Source organism: Galleria mellonella, unplaced genomic scaffold (genome assembly GCF_026898425.1).
Source record: "Galleria mellonella isolate WM207_F2 unplaced genomic scaffold, CSIRO_AGI_GalMel_v1 utg23, whole genome shotgun sequence".
NCBI lineage: Eukaryota > Metazoa > Arthropoda > Insecta > Lepidoptera > Pyralidae > Galleria > Galleria mellonella.
In genome coordinates this window covers 1,635,355-1,651,134 of record NW_026442045.1, presented here as the reverse complement: position 1 = coordinate 1,651,134, position 15,780 = coordinate 1,635,355, and the positions used below count along the sequence as shown (strand labels likewise).

Sequence of the window (15,780 nt, the reverse complement as noted above, 5' to 3'; positions counted from 1 at the left end):
CTGATACGTGACTAAGTTCATTAAAATATAATTAAAAACAAAACTAATTATTCTTAGATATTCTTTGTGGCATGTGTATGTAAAAGCAAGAATAAATCTATTTTTGCTAATATAATGTAGCCTTTGAGTATTACAGCGGACCGCTGCATATACTCAAAAATTAAAAAGTAGTTACTTGAATAAATAAAAAAAAACTATATTGTTTCAAATTCTATATTTTATAACAGTTCTTATCAACAATGCAATATAGAATTACAATATATTTGGCATATACCTCATTAAAACAAAATCTTAACTAATGTAAGTAATAAATTATAAAATGGAAATGTAAATTGAGTACGAATGAAATATTTTGTGATGAGTGATATATTAGGGCTCTGACTTATACTTAGTTTTAAAATACCTAAAATAACATCAGGTGCAATAAGTTCTAAAATCTAGTTCTAGGCTGTGTTAAGGCACTAAGTCTAATTTTAAGGCTCTTTGATATTACCACAAACGTGAATGAAACAGAAATACAACATAATCTCAATTCTAGCTGCCTAAGTCATAGATTATTAAGTACTTACTAATATTAATAGCGTAGTTGCGGAGAATCCATTAAAATGGACATTAAAAATTAAAATATGTGCATGTAGCAATTCATATTTTAAACTAAAAATTACTCCAAAGATAAATAACGTGATATTTGTGTGAAAAACATTGTTTATCATCACCATCCTCCACATTTAATCGATACCCCCAAATTTTTCACAAAAATTGAAGACTAATTTTACAGAGTATATTAGCCACATGGATTTAGAAATAAGGTACCTAACCAGTTCTAAATGACGTATTAACATAAAACTAGACCAGATTCTAAGATACGTCTGCGGTAACACAAATGTGGAAACCGCATCTAATTTGATACAATAATTTTTGCATAATTTTCGAAAAAAAAACAATATATATATATATATATATATATATATATATATATGTGTCAACTATGTATCGTCTAGTTACAATTTATTATTATGAAATAGAATTGCTAATAGCACATATTTAATTAACAAAAACATTGCTATGTCCAATTTAACTATTATTTTAGAAATGTAATCATTCCATTCCGAATTTGTATGATGACAGAATTTTAAAAATGACTACACACTCGCGACTGTCTACAAACATGGTAGATATCTATAAATTGTCTTAAACAGATATACTTTCATTTATTCCTTTTCGTTTAATTACGGACAACTATTTAATACTGCTCATTAATTGTAAAGAATGTGAAATGTGATTGTCTTAAGTATGTACCTCAAAAGATCTACTATACAGACAGTGCTACGGTTATTTTTCATTCATTATTATTCTCCACTAAATACAATATATTCTGAACACATTATTGACACAAAGTTTGATCTGTAAAATTAATTGCTTTCACAGTTCGCGCAGAATAAGTTGGCCTCATTGGATATAAATAAACATTAATATTTAGTATGTAAAACCAAAGATCACCAAAGTTTTTATTTTTAATTAAAAATGTTAATCACATTAGATGGGGGAGCAAGGAAATATTAATAATAATAAATAAATAATAATAAATAAATAATAAGCAATAAATCCTTGAAATAAGATTGATCAGTATGGTTTCATATCACATATTATACAAACAGCTTAATAATTTCTTTGAAGTCGTTAAAAAGATATAGCACGTCAGCCCCTCATCACCCCAACTAATGTCTCTATTCATTATAATACCACTATAAGGCCAACATTTTAAATCGCTTAAACGCTTCTTTAATATTTTTAATTTTTCATTAATATTAATTCTTGATTTCCCATAAATTGTTTGTGACCACACCACAACCTATATACAAAAATAACATTTTATCGGAATGTAGTTATGAAATGTTCATTAATAAATATTAACGTTGAATATAAAATACCATCTAAGTACAATACATTCTCTTAACAAAGTAAGTACATAAGCGAATTGTCATTTTAATACTGATTTTGAAAAGTATTGATCAACGTTCAGGCACAAATTTTTCACGCTATAATTATCTAGTCTTTAAAGTTACTGTGTTAATAGATGTATCGAAAATATCATTTTTTTTTTAATATCTATAATTGTCATGCATAAAATATTAGATCTGACATTACTACGACATAATTATTGTGATCAACAAATTAATATAAATTTTAAATTTATTTAAACAACAAACCTCTAGTCATCATGTGAAGATTAAGATAAACAGGCGAGTAGTATGCCTGCTTCGCAGCAAATCTCATTTTTGAGGTTAATGAGAGGATTAAACAAGACATAATTCAATGTTTCGTTTAATCGTTCTATAGCAATATAGAGTGCGAATAAGATTTGATGAGAGACAGAGATTTTACTCTTGTCGTATCACTCTTCCACAAAAAAGATAGAGAACTTTTTAATAAAAAAACATCGTCAGATTATTACTTCATACATTCTAAAATGTCTGACACTTAACATTTATTGGGGTATTTCCATCATACTGGCTGCTAATATTAATACTTAATCTTACTAAGTTTTGAATATAATAAGAGGTACGCAAATACCTAAAATTAAAGACAATACTTGCTACATGCAAATTACAGCATGTTCTTACAACAATTCTTATAACCAACCAACATTTTATGGCAATACATCAAAAATAATTTCAACAATAATATTAAAATTCATTAATAACTGATCTTGAATTTGCATAATAAAAAAATAAAGATTAAATAAGGAATGTTATAAATACTAGATTAAATATAATAATATAATTATATCAGTTGCCTTGCGTACAAAAATTTGTATATATGTATGTATATTACTTACTAAGACACCTTCGATTAAAAAAACAATACTGAAATATGTATTTAAAATCAAATATCAATCACATGAGTAAATCTAATAGGCGAAATGTTGATTTTAATGATTACATACTATTTACAAAAAATTTGAATGATTTCACTGGTTATCTTTTGTTGCTAACACTACATCATATAAAATAATAAAAAAAAAATTAACTGAAATTATTCAATTGACGTATGATAAAAAATTTGTTACAGTTTTACCCAGATAGATTCCATTGACAAATTATTTTATTATTATGTCGACGAAATTAGATTCAGAAATTAAACCTGAAGCTAAAAACGTATGTGAGAGAACATTCTAAATATAGTCATAAATCAATAAAAATGTGACAGAATTTTAGACTCATAAACAGGAGGCAAACGAATGTATCGACTGTATTTTTCAGTTAGTGCTCGCGTGAAATTTACATACAAACATAATGTAGCCGTGATTTATTAACAAACAGCATAAGATTTAAACGCAAATTGAAATTTTGTCATTGACAAAAAACAAAAACCAACTACTAATATTTGTCTACATTAAAGCTAGTACAGCTGTTTTAAAACCCCGTATTGACAGAAGGACACAATTATAATTTTATGATATGATAGAGATACCAGTAAATTATATACCAATTTAACATGTGTCATAACGAACCTTTTAATCCGACACACGTAAATAGAACAAAGACAAATATTTTTGGGTAAAACTATAACACACATTTATCAAGATTTTATTATTTTATAGAAACTTATAAATAAGTAGAATGATAAGGAGTTGTATTGATAACAACTTTGGCTTACCATATTGTATAACATATAACATTTATATAAATAGGCGACAAATTTTTTACTTCTTCTGTAGCAGTTGTAAGGTGGGGATTGTCGTTTATCTGAAAAAAAAAAAAATTATGCATATTTATTACAGCAGTCATCAATAATGAATAACTATAGGTATAGAAATTTACATTAAAATAAATGGTTGACTACTCAACTATGCTACAAAATATATTTTTTGTTAACAAATCCCTTTCAATTTAAAGCTTTTGGAAAATACCATAATGTTGTTTCAATTTTTTCTTTTTTTTTAAATGTTATGTGAGACATTTATGTTAAAATTCTTATTCATTTGAGAACCTTTGTACCGAGGCAGCATGTATATAAATTCATATCTGTGGTGACCCTTTAATTGGATAATAGAAGTGTATTCTCTGAGTAGCATGAATTGTACACTACCATACACCACATAACTGATGTTGAATATTATCTTAAGGCTATTTATTACCTGATGTGGTCGCAAGTCAATACTTCAAGACATGATAGTCAAATTTTCATTCCAGATAGTGTAAAAATGAATTAAATAACAACATAGTTAAACTAAATGTACATTGAAAATTGTTATGTAAACTCATTTTGTTCTATCATTATACTGCAATTAAAAGTCGAACTACGATTTAAAATATACTCACTGTTCATTTGGATGATGGTGCGGTTGTGGATGCGCTTGGAGGTGATGTGGCTGCGGATGGGGCTGGTGTTGAGGGTGTGGATGGGGATGCGGTGGGGCGGGGGGATGAGGCTGCGGTTGGTTGTGCGGCATCAAAGGCACAAGCAGCGCGGGTGGCCCGGCACGACGCAAGAACGGATGGTGGAGGAGGCGGGCGGCCGACTGCCGCTGCGCGGGGTCACGTACGAGTGCACAGTCGATGAAGGCTAGCAAGTCGGGCGGACAGCGGGCAGCTAGTCTCGGCCGTGGAGGTGGCATGTCTCGGATGCGTCGCATCGCCTACCAACCGACAACAGATTTTATACTAGCTGTTTCCCGCAGCTTTGCTCGCGTGCATTATGATAAAAAGTAGCCCATTTGGTAATCCAAATTTAATTTAATTAAGATGTTATAGTCTGACTGAGTAACAAACATACTAACATCCAAATATCTTTACAAATACATTTATAATATTAATAGTGTTTTTTAAAGTAAACATACATAATTCCTGTGTTCAATTAAATAATATCATCACTGTATTTCAATTATTTATATACTTTCTATTACTCTGTTTTATCTTGTACAAGAATACGTAAAGGGCAATTCATTTTAAATAATAACATATATTAACTTATTCAGGTGCCAAACTAATGTCATATAATTATTACATATAATTAATTTTCTTATTATTAAGAATTTATAGGAACAAACAATAAACAACAAAATAAGTAAAAATAAATGGATAAGCTGTAATTAAGGTAACACTCCCATTTTCATAATAATATAAAAAAATATATTTAAAATAGAAATTACTGACCTGCAAAGGTGGTTCATTGAAGAATGGAGGTTCTCCATCAACCATCTCCACTACCATAATACCCAAAGACCACACATCTACTTCGGGGCCATATGGCAATCTGGATATAACTTCAGGTGACATCCAATATGGAGTACCAACAAGTGACTTGCGTTTTGGTAATTCCTAAAAAAACACAGTACAGCGTTCATTCATTAACCATGAATTAAATTAACAGTGAATATTTATGACAGTACTAAAAGTAAAAGATAAACTTACTTGAGAAACTTGAGCGCAAAAACCGAAATCCGATAACTTGACCCGACCGTCTGCCGTCATAAGAATAGAATCTGATTTAATGTCTCTATGAATAACGCCTTGACCGTGGAGGAATGCTAATGCCTGAAATAAACAAATGTAATTATGTATACACTATTGTAAGAACGTAAACCAAATTTTAGTCTTACTAAAAAATGACAAATAGGTATCTTAAAATAAATTTTCTATTTATTAGAACGTTTATTATGTAAAGATATGAATTATATGGTAGAGTATCTTTTTTTTTGTTACGGATAATTGTGACTTATTAGATACACCATTAATTTATCGTTTCTAATGAACAAAAATGCCAATAACCACATTTTTTTTTAAAATGCATGCCTTCAAAGTATTTATTTATTTATTTAACACTTTATTGCACCAACATAACAGGATTTGTTGAACAATTTTCAATAAGTATACATACAAAAGGCGGTCTTATTGCTAAGAAATCTCTTCCAGGCAACCTTTAGGTAGAAAGAATTAAAGCATAAATAGGTAGTATTTAACTTTTAAACTGAGATAATAATTCCAGATGATATTATAGTCTGAAGCATTAGATGACTGTCAATATGTCCATATTCCATTGAAGATATAAATGTATTTAACCAAATGATAATACATTTAGCCACATTTTATTCAAAATGGAAAAAATAAAATAATTGACAAGTGAAGACGCTTCCGCGATAAATAAAAAAATAAAAAAAATTATCAATGATGTAACATACAGAAAATGAATCAAGATATTAAAATTATTTTCTTTTTATATTATATAGGGGAGGATCTATTGATTCTACCCATTCAATAATAAATATAAATTACCTTTAAGCACTGTTTACAAACTGTAGCGATCTGCTCGGGGTCCATCCTGACCGAATGCCTGGTGACGATGTCAGTGAGCGCACCACCTGCCATGTACTCCATCACCACCCACAGCTCATCGCCCACTAAGTACGACGCGTGCATCTCCACTATATTCGGGTGCGGGTAGTCTCGCATTATCACCTATCAATGAAAAATATAATAATGAAATTCCTCTGTAATTAAATTTGATATAATAGACCACACGTTCCTTTCCCGTGGGTACAATAAGAGGCGACTAAGGGAGATACAAAGTTACATATCTAAATATGATTGCTAATGCTACTTAATAATGAAATGAATTATTCATTTCATTATTAAGTAAAATTGTTTTAATAGTTTCAATGTCAATCACTAGAATGATTTATTAAAATAAATTCTAAAAGTAATATCAATATTCAACATATTTAAGCAAATTCACAGGTATTTGTGTTTATCGATTTTAATTTTTTTATAATCAAAATATATATAAAAAATATTTGCTATTTACACCAAAAATTGCCTCGTATTCTATGAATATTTGGATTTTGTAAGTACATCAAAGGACACAAACGTATTTACGTATTTGTACATAAAGAAATGTACATACATTTTAATTTTGCTGTTATCTATTTCCAATACCATTTATAGAAACATGTACATGTCTACTAGTGGCTATTACACTTACCACTTCGTTGAAAAGCAACTCCCGCCTCTGTTGCTTGCGCAAGTTCATCATCTTAACGGCGACGCGGCGACAGGTCAACGTATCTGTTGCAGCACACACCACACCAGTGCTGCCTACTCCAATCTTACTGAACCCAGTCAAGGTACACCGTGGGTCACCTTCACTGACCACCAGCCTTAACGCTGCTCGAAACTATTTAAAGAAATTTAATTTTACTTAACTTAGAATGGCAAGAACACAACAAAACAGCCCTGGAATGACGACTGACAGACTGCACTCATAAATGATTAAAACAAACTGTATGTCATATGCAACATATGACATATAGTTAACATACATATGAAATTCAGAGACAAATAATGTATTAGAAATCTAATGGGATAAACTAAACAGCAAGACAATACCTGTTCATGGGTCAGCCGTAATTCATGTTTTGAAGCTAATGGGAGATGCTGTGAAGCAACTGGAACGGCTCCATGTTGATGGTGATGTTGTGATGCAGGAACTGGGTATGCGTCACCTGATGTAAATAAACATGCTTAATATTTTTATATAAAACATGTGTGAGACTATAATCTGTCACAACTCCTTTGCTTACTCAAAATATCTTAAGTGACTACTAAGAGAATAATGCATTATAAACCAGTGCAAGGTCAACAAAATTCGAAATAAAATATAATACCTAATTGTCTGATCAAAATGATAATTTTTATTATTATCTTCCTACTATTATAGGTTATAGCCACCTCTTATGAAAAGAGCCATGCTCAGTGATGAGACATTACATTTGCCAGAGGGAGACTTTGTACAAAAATTGTTAGCTTGAGTACTTCTGTCCCATTCATGTTTCTATCATAAAGCAGTTGTGTTTACATGGCTGGGTTTCACAGACACACACACAAATAACACTTTAGTCCTCAGAAATGGTAAATGCATGGGAGGTATCATGGGCAAAACAGTTTATTCGGTTATGTCCATGGTACTGCTCATTTCTATAGATAATGGTTACCACTTTACATTGGTGGGCCGTCAGCTTGTTTGTCATTCTAAGTTACATAAAAAAACATTAATAGGTTATTGCATATGCATATGAAATATTATTTACATGAAATTAACCTAATTATTAAAAATGTGAAATTATTATTTATCAATTACCTCTATTAACATTGTTTCCATTAACGCCTTGATGTATATTGTGAGGCACAGGCTGGGGAGGCTGATTATGTTGATAAGGCACATTAGCATTTTGTATATTCTGGTATGTCAATGCTGGATTATGATTATCATTGAGCTCTGTGCCTGCTCTGGATGTGTCAACAGGTTGGCCTGTCCAATCATAATCTGACATAATTTTTCTCATAAAAGCTTTATGAAGTGATTCTTCATGTTGTGGAGCAGGTGGTACTGGTGGTGATTCTTCAGGTACAGGAGGAGGCACATTAGGTTGATTGCGTAGATCCCTTCGTATCCGAGGTGGACTAGTGCTTCTCAAAGAGTTTGATCTAGCAACATTGGAGGTTTTCGGCAAGACAACACCATTTTGGACTGGCTGTGGAGTTGGTATGCTGGTTGATATCGGTCGAGCAATTGAGGATACTGAAGTAACTCTATGTTCACCTCTAACTACTGTTTTTAAGTCTAAAATCTCGGTGGGTGTGATTTCTGATGGATCTACTAAAGGTAATGGCCTGTTGGTAGACTTTAATATCTGGAAAAATATATAAACAATAAAAAACTATTAAATAAATTATAACAGAGGGAGATGTACAAAGTGGCTACAACACAACAGCTTACTGTATATTGTTTCAGTTTAAAGAGTGAGCTATGACAGTTAAATTTCTGAACACAAGCTTAAACTGCTGATTAAGTAACTAATATAAATATGATTGTCAAAATAATACCTAAATATTTTCCAGTTCAAGTACATTTGAAAAAAAACTTAATATACTTATTATAATTGGAAAAAAATCACAATTTAACATTTTACAACTATAAATAGGTGCATAAATTATGTTATTGTTTTTTTAGATTATGAAATTTTATTCGTTCAATAAAATATTGACTTAATTTACTACAATATATATAAATATAATTATGCCATCATCCCATTACATCTAATGTCCCACCAGTCAAAACTAACCTACTTCAGCATGCTCTCTTAAATCACGCAGTACAGTTATTAAATAAAATTATAAACATCATTGATATTTTTAGTAGTAGCTGGCCAAAGATATTAAAAGTGGCTCAGACATATCTGGGGTTGGGTTAAATACTTTTATTATAATTTTATATGTTAGCACACTAGATTTATTAATGAATAAATAAATAAATAAATGAACAAATATATACATACACATATAAACACATTTATATTTAAACATATTTAAATTGATTTGAACCAAGCACATATATATAAGGCCTTTGGTTAATGAAGGCCTCCTCTAACATCTATCATCCTTTTTCTATATAGAATTCTAGTCCAAATATTTACTCTTTAATTTCACAAGTTATTACATTACACAAGTTGTCAAGAAATATGTAAAACATGCATATTTACCTGATTATTTCCAACAAGTGAAGCCCACTGTAATGGCAATCCAACAAACTTGCCTTCTTGTTTATCAAAACCAGTGTGAACTCTATGCTCAAAATTACTTGGCGGGGAAATTAGTGGCTTCTTTTTCTTTTTTGAAAACATTCTCTCTAGATTTTGTTCTCTGAAATATTGTAAATAAACAATCATTATATTTATATCATACAACATACATGCTACTAAATCGTGTTATACTTGATTTAAACAACTTACTTTAAATTAATAGATCTCAAATAATATTGCTTTAAAAAAATATTTATTACCTAATTAAGTTTACAATAATTTATAAGGAATAAAAAAGAATATCAAAGAATACTACATTCTATTAACTATTATTTCAATAATTTCAAATCTATCTCTAAATAACTATACAATGAAAAAGAAAGCTCACATACCAACCGTACTTTCTTTTGCGACAGGTGAATCAACAATTATTATTGGACAAATTTAGTTTACACATGCCTATAAGATTTTTTATTATTCGAAACATGAATGTGGCAAAAACACATGAATAGAGTCAGTACTAACCTTTAGATAGTAATTCTTGTACTTGAGAACACAAACAGAATAATAAGCAACCTAATTTGACATTCTTTAGCCATTCGTGTTTCAAGTAAATTGAATTACCTGTCGTAATCACATTATGTGTTTCAAATTTAATTGTTGTTTGAAATATAAACAGTATATAAATATTTTTAATCCTGAACAACAAGATAATGTCTTTAAAAATCGTTATTTCATATAAAACTATAACAAATATGAAGAAATTTATGAAATATACGTAATTATAAGTAAAAATCAAAGAGTCGTCCAAAATGGGCAGGCAAAGAGCATGAACCATACAGCCTAACCATAAATTAGAATCACAGATTAAAGAGACTATAATAAAAATAGGGACAAACAAAATATGCTTATAACATACACTAGATATAGTCGCAATATATGTATATTGATCAAACATTATAAATAACCGAGTTGTGTGTATGTGTATGTATGTGTATATTTGTGCAAACTGATTTATAGTAACCAATACGCACATATCAGTGTATCGCGTTTGGTGCGATATTAGCTACACCGATTTCTACCGTTACAACTCTATTCGTTATAGGATACATGCACGATGGCGATATCTACAAAATGACAATAGCGGGTATATAATATCCGATATCACCATTATTATATCAAAACAGGTTCGATTCAAATGAATCATAAGCACATAAATTGATACGAAGCTAAAATATATATATTTAAATATTTGATTAAATGAATAATTTATATAAGCAAACGGTCGACTAAACGGCATATTTATTAATAAAGACAGAGTAGAGTCGTTCCCGAAACAGATAATGAAACGTGAAATAGAAGTAAAAAAAATTATTATACACTGAAGTACCGGGTGAACTTTAAAGGAATTTTGACAAAGACAGATTATTGTTACACAAAGCATAAGTTGAAAGTATGAGTAAAATATTTCTCTTTTGTTTGTTCTAAAGATTTTGGAAATTTGCTTCCATAGTAAAATGAATGTTACTATCTTTTTCTGTCGCGTGTAATAATATTCCACCACCGTGACCTAAGAACAAGGAATTACATAGAAGGAATGATAAAATAAAAACTGTAAATTATATCGTTGCCTCCTTTCTTCTTATGCAAATATAATTAGTAAAAAGAGGACGAAAGATACACCATCACTTGTTATTTTTGTCAATTCATAGCAGGCATATAGAAAATGTTATACGGCCGTATAACCCTACCAAATCCAGATACAACCTGCTTGCATACTTTCTACATAATTATATTTGCATAAGAAGAAAGGAGGCAACCATATGATTTACAGTTTTTATTTTATTATTCCATTCATGTAATTCCTTGTTCTTAGCATGCATTTCAATTTCTAGGTTCCGTTGATACATTTTTTTTTTAGTATGTTTGTCCGTTGTGGAACAGGCTTAGGTCACAGACCATGCTGCCTACCGTTGATACAATGCTAATGTCAATGTCAACTGTCATAACGTAGTGATATGTTTATATACTCTTTGGTTATTACTTGCTCTGTTTAGTTATCATTTCTTGTTTCTTCATAATTATATTCTGTACTAAATACTACATAATTAGTATTTTAGAACGATTTCATTTATAAATATTAGTAATCCGGAGTAGATACCTTTATTTACGAAGTAAATTTACGAAGTAAATATTAAATTTGCTGCAAATATGAAAGAGAAATCTAAGAAACAACATAAAAAACACGAAAAGAAGAAAAAAGAACACAAGCACCGTAAGGTAAGGGATTCATGTTTTAGTTTTACACGCAGTTCCATCCTTGTGATTAATTGATTTATTCATACATAGCATAATGTTCTTCATCGTTATGTATGTATACATCGTTATTAGCGATATACTCTGTCATAACGATCAACAGTCGATTCCCTCTAGCAGCGATCGTTGTTGATTTTTGATGTATTTGTCATGATGGGCCTACTGGCCTGCTTTCATCCTCATCTATCCTCTCACTGGTGCCCGTCCAGCGTATGCCGTAAGCTATTACTATATTTCATTCTGTTTTAGCCCGGGTTCACCCATTGTTAAGTATAAGATGTGGGATATGATGATGAAGAAGCCCTTCATGTCTACCCCAAACGACCTTATCTTTTGCTGTGCACATTTAGATCTTGCCTGATGATTTTATTATATTATTGGCCCAGAGCATAGGTTGTCTCCCTACTTTTCTCCAGCGAACTTTTGATCTCTACTCTGCAATCTAACAGCTTCAACTTCCTTTCCCTGCAACAATCTCTACGTCTTAGATGATCACAGAGAGAGTTCTTAGATATGATCTGAGAACTTCTATTTCTCCTGTAGCTAACTTGAAATCTGTTTATAGTAAATTTATATCTAAGATTTGTCTGTGGTCTTAATTCTAAAAAAGTCATACATTTCAATTGAATTATGATAATATATAATATGGCTGTATGGTCCTGGCATAGAATAGACCACCCCTTCCTTTCCCGTAGGTGTTGTAATAGATGATTGAGGGATGATGAGGAATGGGCAGCAGCATTCCTCTTAAAACATCTCTAAAGCCTATGGTTGTGAATCTGCCTGCTAAGCATGGCAACTACTGGCAAAACTCCCCATGGGGGAGGCTTATGTTCAGCAGTAGATGGTTAAGGGCTGATATGATGATATATTTGAATATATAATACATCTATTTTTATCTATATTTTATAGCAGTCAAGTACAAATAATGCAGAAGGTTATGAATGGGTTGAGAAAGAAGCTGTCGATAAACCAGAACGTGAAGATTGGATGTCGATGACTGGGCTATTAAAAACTTACACAAAGGATGACATAAAACCAAAAAAAGAAGAGAAAAATAAGAATCATATAGATTCATATAATCCAGGGACCAGTACCAGAGAACTCAATCCCTACTGGAAAGATGGTGGCTCTGGCTTACCACAAACTCCTGAAAGTTTTCGTAAATCAAGACAGTTTATAAAACCTATTGAAGATGGTAGTGATTTATACTCAAGAGCATCATCATCAAAAGAGTATAGTAAGTCCCATTTTAGTCATGAACGTTCATCTTGTAGTTCATCATATAACTGGAAGAAACCTAAAAATAATAATAAAACAGTAGAATCAACAGAAACTTTTAAACATACTGAGAAAAATTCAAATTTATGTCAAAGTCCAGCTGCATTAACAGAGAAGAAGAAAGATTCTCAGTATTTGAGTGATGAAAAAATGAATAAACTTGGAGCAAAAATTATTAAAGCTGAAATAATGGGTGACACAGCATTGGTTGCTGAATTGAAAGCTAAACTAGAAGCAGCTAGAGAATACAGAAAACAAAATCCTGATGCTGGAAAAGAAGAAAATGAAGGTATAATGCTAATGTCAACAGATATATTTGGAAATAGCAGACCATTAACCAGAACAGAACAAGGAGATCCAAAAAGTAAAGGTGGAAAAAGAAAAGCTGAAACTCATTCTTCTGGTCAGCGACAAAAGTACTTTGGAAATGATGATAAATATAATTTAGCACAAATGGTAAGTTTCATTTCATTCAGATTTGACATTAAAATCTTATGAATTTTTTAACATATAAAATTTGTTATATTTGGATATGCCTATTTAATTTTTATTCTTTGGAAAAAACAAATTGTCTTAAGAACCATGATCTGTAAAATTAAAATATCAGAATTATGTACAGATGCTCCCTTATCATATACTTTGAGACTATATTTGTATTTTATTATGTTATCAAAGGTAATAAATTATTTCAGTTTCAACAAGAGAAATATGGCAATAATTATGAAGATGAAGCACAATTGGCTAAAATCGCTGGTAAACATAAAAATCCTAATGATGACCTTGAAGATATATTCATGGATGAGATATCTAAGAATAAGAATCCTGCAAAAGAAAGTGAATTGGAAAAACAGAGGGCTATTAAACAACATATTAAAATGGAAAAGTCATTAGAAGGTTGTGAATATTGTATAGATTCCAAAAATATGTTAAAACATTTAATAATTACCTGTGGTAATAATGTTTACTTAGCATTACCAGCTAAAAAGTCTTTGGTAACTGGACAGTGTATTATAACTACAATACAACATACAACTTGTTGTACTGCATTAGAGGAAAACATTTGGGAAGAAGTTTTGGTAAGTAAACCTATTTTTTTTTATCGAATAAAAGTATATAATAAAATAAAAGCTGTGTATGATATCATATTTTCAGGAGTATGTATTTGACAATCCACAATAATGAATGTATTACTTAATAAAGGCTTCAAACATTTAATTAAGTCTGTAAATGTTTCTTTTTTCATCAGACCAATTTAAAAAGACTTAACTTACTCATGTCTTGGTCAACTGGTGTAGTTGTGTTGCACTTATATTTTGTAATTTTCATTGCATAATAATGCATTAAAACCTCTTCAATAAGTAATCATACTAAACTTAATAATATGTCTATGAGGAATAGAAATAAGTTGTACATTTTATTATTTCAGAACTTCAGGAAGGCACTAACACAATTTTTTAATTCTCAAAACAAAGATGTTGTATTTTTTGAGACTGCTACAAGATTACACAGATACCCACATATGGTTATAAACTGCATACCCCTACCAAGAGATGTAGGTGATATGGCTGCAATATATTTTAAGAAAGCTCTCTTAGAATGTGAAGCAGAATGGTCTATGAATAAGAAAGTTGTGGATTTAAAGGGTAAAGATATTCGAAAAGGTATTCCAAAAGGTTTGCCATATTTCTGGATAGATTTTGGTATGGACCCAGGGTTTGCTCATGTTATAGAAGATCAACAATTGTTTCCCAAGACATTTGCTGAGGTATGTGGGTATTTTTATTTATAACATTTAAATTTGACTTTTTTAAGTTTTATATATATGATATAATTAGTTAAAGATAAATAACTTTGATTTTCTTTCGATAACAAAATTTTTAGCCAATATTATAATTGTGACTATCATTTGTGTGTGCATATATCACTATTGTACAAATTTTTTGACAATTTTTGTTTTACTAGTAAAATGAATGATTAGTTTAATTCTAACTTTTTCTTTATTATCTCTCAGTTTACATATTTCAAAAAGAATTTTTTTATTTACAGGAAACCATTGCAGGTATATTAGATTTAGATCACAGCTTATGGAAAAATCCACGAAGAGAATATGGAGACATACAAAGAAAAAAAGTTTTGGATTTTATAAAAGAATGGAAACCCTTTGAACCTGTAATTAATAAAATTTAAATACTTTAGCACACTTTCGTTTTTTTGCCATGTGGTCAGGGCTTTAAATGGGCCACCCTTTTATTTCCCGTGCCTGTTGTATGAGCAGAGGTAGATTATCTCTAAGGTAAACTAAAAACGTGCCTAGAGAAGCGTGGATATAAAAAGATGCACGCGCGTGATTTTTTAACAAAATAATAAAATTAAAAGTGTCAGTAAATACTTATGTGAAGAAATATCTTTGTTCAACCATGACAAGTAAGAAATTAAATTGATTAATAGTACTAAACATTGAATCAAACTTATTGCCATCTTTAAACTGTAAGGATATCATCGACAATTTCGGAAGATAAAAATGTAAACGTAAACTTGTTATATTTTTTAACAATTATATGGATGGTTGTAGAACTTCTGGTAATAATAATAGTAGTCACTCT

The 15,780-nt window shown here is 30.3% G+C and overlaps 2 protein-coding genes across 4 annotated transcripts; one reads left to right on the top strand and one right to left on the bottom strand.

Moving 5' to 3' along the window:
• Positions 1-199: 199 nt before the first annotated feature.
• Positions 200-10,400, bottom strand: LOC113512864 (serine/threonine-protein kinase PAK mbt). Of its 2 annotated transcripts, none has more exons than XM_026896812.3 (10): positions 10,106-10,400; positions 9,542-9,701; positions 8,140-8,692; positions 7,389-7,504; positions 6,985-7,176; positions 6,279-6,461; positions 5,418-5,540; positions 5,160-5,324; positions 4,326-4,642; positions 200-3,749 (listed from the first exon to the last, which is right to left on the bottom strand). In XM_026896812.3, the coding sequence occupies exons 2-10, from the start codon at positions 9,680-9,682 to the stop codon at positions 3,746-3,748; spliced, it is 1,794 nt and encodes a 597-aa protein (XP_026752613.1). In that variant the 5' UTR covers positions 9,683-9,701; positions 10,106-10,400; the 3' UTR covers positions 200-3,745. The 2 variants fall into 2 exon arrangements, with proteins under 2 accessions (XP_026752613.1, XP_031766891.1); XM_031911031.2 differs by having other exon boundaries at positions 10,205-10,400.
• Positions 10,401-11,617: 1,217 nt separating this feature from the next.
• LOC113512857 (CWF19-like protein 2 homolog) lies at positions 11,618-15,375 on the top strand. 2 transcript variants are annotated; one of them, XM_026896805.3, is made up of 5 exons: positions 11,618-11,860; positions 12,809-13,633; positions 13,870-14,253; positions 14,604-14,942; positions 15,224-15,375. In XM_026896805.3, exons 1-5 carry the CDS (start codon positions 11,792-11,794, stop codon positions 15,362-15,364), a joined length of 1,758 nt encoding a protein of 585 aa, XP_026752606.2. In that variant the 5' UTR covers positions 11,618-11,791; the 3' UTR covers positions 15,365-15,375. The 2 variants fall into 2 exon arrangements, with proteins under 2 accessions (XP_026752606.2, XP_052750723.1); XM_052894763.1 differs by having other exon boundaries at positions 11,765-11,860; positions 12,812-13,633.
• Positions 15,376-15,780: the final 405 nt, after the last annotated feature.

Excerpts from the sequence above, each read along its gene's own strand:
- LOC113512864 (XM_026896812.3), bottom strand. The coding sequence starts at position 9,682 with ATGTTTTCAAAAAAGAAAAAGAAGCCACTAATTTCCCCGCCAAGTAAT. Across the intron at positions 7,505-8,139 it reads TGGAAACAATGTTAATAGAG|GTGACGCATACCCAGTTCCT; the intron begins GTAATTGATAAA and ends TATTTACATCAG. Across the intron at positions 6,462-6,984 it reads AGTTGCTTTTCAACGAAGTG|GTGATAATGCGAGACTACCC; the intron begins GTAAGTGTAATA and ends TTTCATTGATAG.
- LOC113512857 (XM_026896805.3), top strand. The coding sequence starts at position 11,792 with ATGAAAGAGAAATCTAAGAAACAACATAAAAAACACGAAAAGAAGAAA. Across the intron at positions 14,254-14,603 it reads ACATTTGGGAAGAAGTTTTG|AACTTCAGGAAGGCACTAAC; the intron begins GTAAGTAAACCT and ends TTATTATTTCAG. Across the intron at positions 14,943-15,223 it reads TTCCCAAGACATTTGCTGAG|GAAACCATTGCAGGTATATT; the intron begins GTATGTGGGTAT and ends TTTTATTTACAG.